Below are 2,051 nucleotides of genomic sequence, written 5' to 3'. Positions count from 1 at the left end.
AATTCTTATTGTGCATAGTATTGGTTTTAATCCCCAATTCTAACCCTAGTCCCAATCCTAATAGTGATTTTTAAAAAAGATAAACCTTAACCCAAATAATGAGTATAATAGTCCTACCTTGATCCTAATCTGAAACCAAGTATTAGCAACCCCTGTAGTTACAAGAGAAAACAGAAAATAAGATGACTAGAAAAGCAAGGCTCTGGGGCACCTGCGTGGTTCAGTTGGTTAAGCATCTGACTTCGGCTCAAGTCATGATCTCAGAGTTCACGAGTTCAAGTCCCACGTTGGGCTCTGTGCTGACCGCTCAGAGCCTGGAGCCTTCTTCAGATTCTGTGTCTCCCTCTCTCTCTGCCCCTCCCCTGCTTGCGCTCTCTCTCTCTCTCTCTCTCTCTCTCTCTCTCTCAAAAATAAATAAACATTAAAAAAAAAAAAGAAAGAAAAGCAAGGCTGTGTCAGAAGGAAAAACAGATACCTATAGACCAGAATGGAAACAGCATATAGCGCTTCCCTGATTTGGTGTTCACCATTTTCATCCCCATATTCCTCAACTAAATCCTGAACCCAACCCCAATACCACCCAAGCTACTATGGGGACATATCTCACAGTGCTTCCATCTGCCAATCCAAACTGCCCATTAAGAAACATAAATGAAACAATGAGTGTGAAAATTCCTTACACACCCTTGGCATAGACACTCAATAAATTACATACCCTCAAAATTCTTTAAACAGGCAGATGACAATGCAAGAACTCAACCAGTCCTCCGTGACAGAATTCATTCTATTGGGTTTTGCTCCCAACCCTAGGACCAACCCTCTGCTCTTCACCTTCTTTCTCACCTTTTACCTGCTAATCCTCATAAGCAACAGTCTCCTCATCACCCTTATTCACCAGGATTCTCGCCTCCACACACCCATGTACTTTTTCATCAGTGTCCTCTCCACGCTGGACGTGTGCTACACAACCACTACTGTGCCCCAGATGCTTGTGCATATTCTCAGTGAGAAGAGGACCATCTCTTTTGCTAGATGTGTGGCCCAGATGTACATCTTCCTCCTCTTTGGGGTCACTGAGTCCTGGCTTTTCTCTATCATGTCTGTGGACAGGTACGTGGCCATCTGCCATCCTCTCCGGTATAAGATCATCATGAGCCATTGGATGTGTCTCCTCATGGTGGGCATCTGTGCAGCCTATGGTGTGGTGGGTGGCCTGTGCTATACCTTCTTTGCTATGAGTCTGCCCTACTGTGGCCCTAATGAAATTGACCACTACTTCTGTGAGGTCCCTGCTGTCCTAAAGCTGGCCTGTGCAGACACATCCCTCAATGATTTGGTGGACTTCATCACGGGCTTCAATGTCATTGTGGTCCCACTTTCCCTGGTTGTCATCGTCTATGCCAACATCTTTGCCACCATCATGAAGATCCGCTCAGCCCAGGGACGAGTCAAGGCCTTCTCCACCTGTGCCTCCCACATCACTGTGGTCACCATGTTCGCCATTCCATGCATCATTATGTACATGAGCCCTGGCTCTGACTCTTTGTCAAACAATGGCAAGAAAATGGCCCTTTTTTATAACATTGCCACAGCCTTCCTCAACCCTGTCATCTACAGTCTGAGGAACAAGGACGTGAAAAAGGCTTTCCTCAAATTGATGGGATGGAGCAGGGCCCCACAGTGAGGCCTTAAAGCTGAAGACCTGGGGAGCCAAACAAAGCATGACTCACACCCACAACCCCTCAAAGACTCTTCCATGAGACCTGGGAGGGCTGTACTCCATAAAGCTAACCCTTCACCCTGGCCTAGGGAGAAGGAACTGAGTACTCAGACAACCACAGCATCTGTGGTGACCTGGTTTGGGACAGAGGTGATTGTGAAGGTAGAGCCAGGATGACAGACTTGATTTTAGCCATTAGCAGGACATATGAATTTTTGCAAGCCATTTAACTTCTCTAAGGTTTATATCTATCTCTTCCTCACAGGGAGGTTGTAATGATGATGTGAGATTCTATGTGAAAAGTATTTAGTACGAGACTAGCAATAGTCAG

The 2,051-nt window shown here is 45.9% G+C and overlaps 1 protein-coding gene across 1 annotated transcript; it reads left to right on the top strand.

The window, feature by feature from the left end:
* Positions 1 to 745: 745 nt before the first annotated feature.
* Positions 746 to 1,684, top strand: LOC124516565 (olfactory receptor 2G3-like). Its single transcript, XM_047085945.1, has one exon. The coding sequence runs from the start codon at positions 746 to 748 to the stop codon at positions 1,682 to 1,684; it is 939 nt and encodes a 312-aa protein (XP_046941901.1).
* The last annotated feature ends 367 nt before the right edge of the window (positions 1,685 to 2,051 follow it).

Source organism: Lynx rufus, unplaced genomic scaffold (assembly GCF_022079265.1).
Source record: "Lynx rufus isolate CCGP_SWC_20201006 ecotype Redwood Valley unplaced genomic scaffold, mLynRuf1.p SCAF_2, whole genome shotgun sequence".
NCBI classification, from domain to species: domain Eukaryota; kingdom Metazoa; phylum Chordata; class Mammalia; order Carnivora; family Felidae; genus Lynx; species Lynx rufus.
Note: the sequence above shows the minus strand (reverse complement) of the source record. Positions and strands in the feature narration are given on the sequence as shown.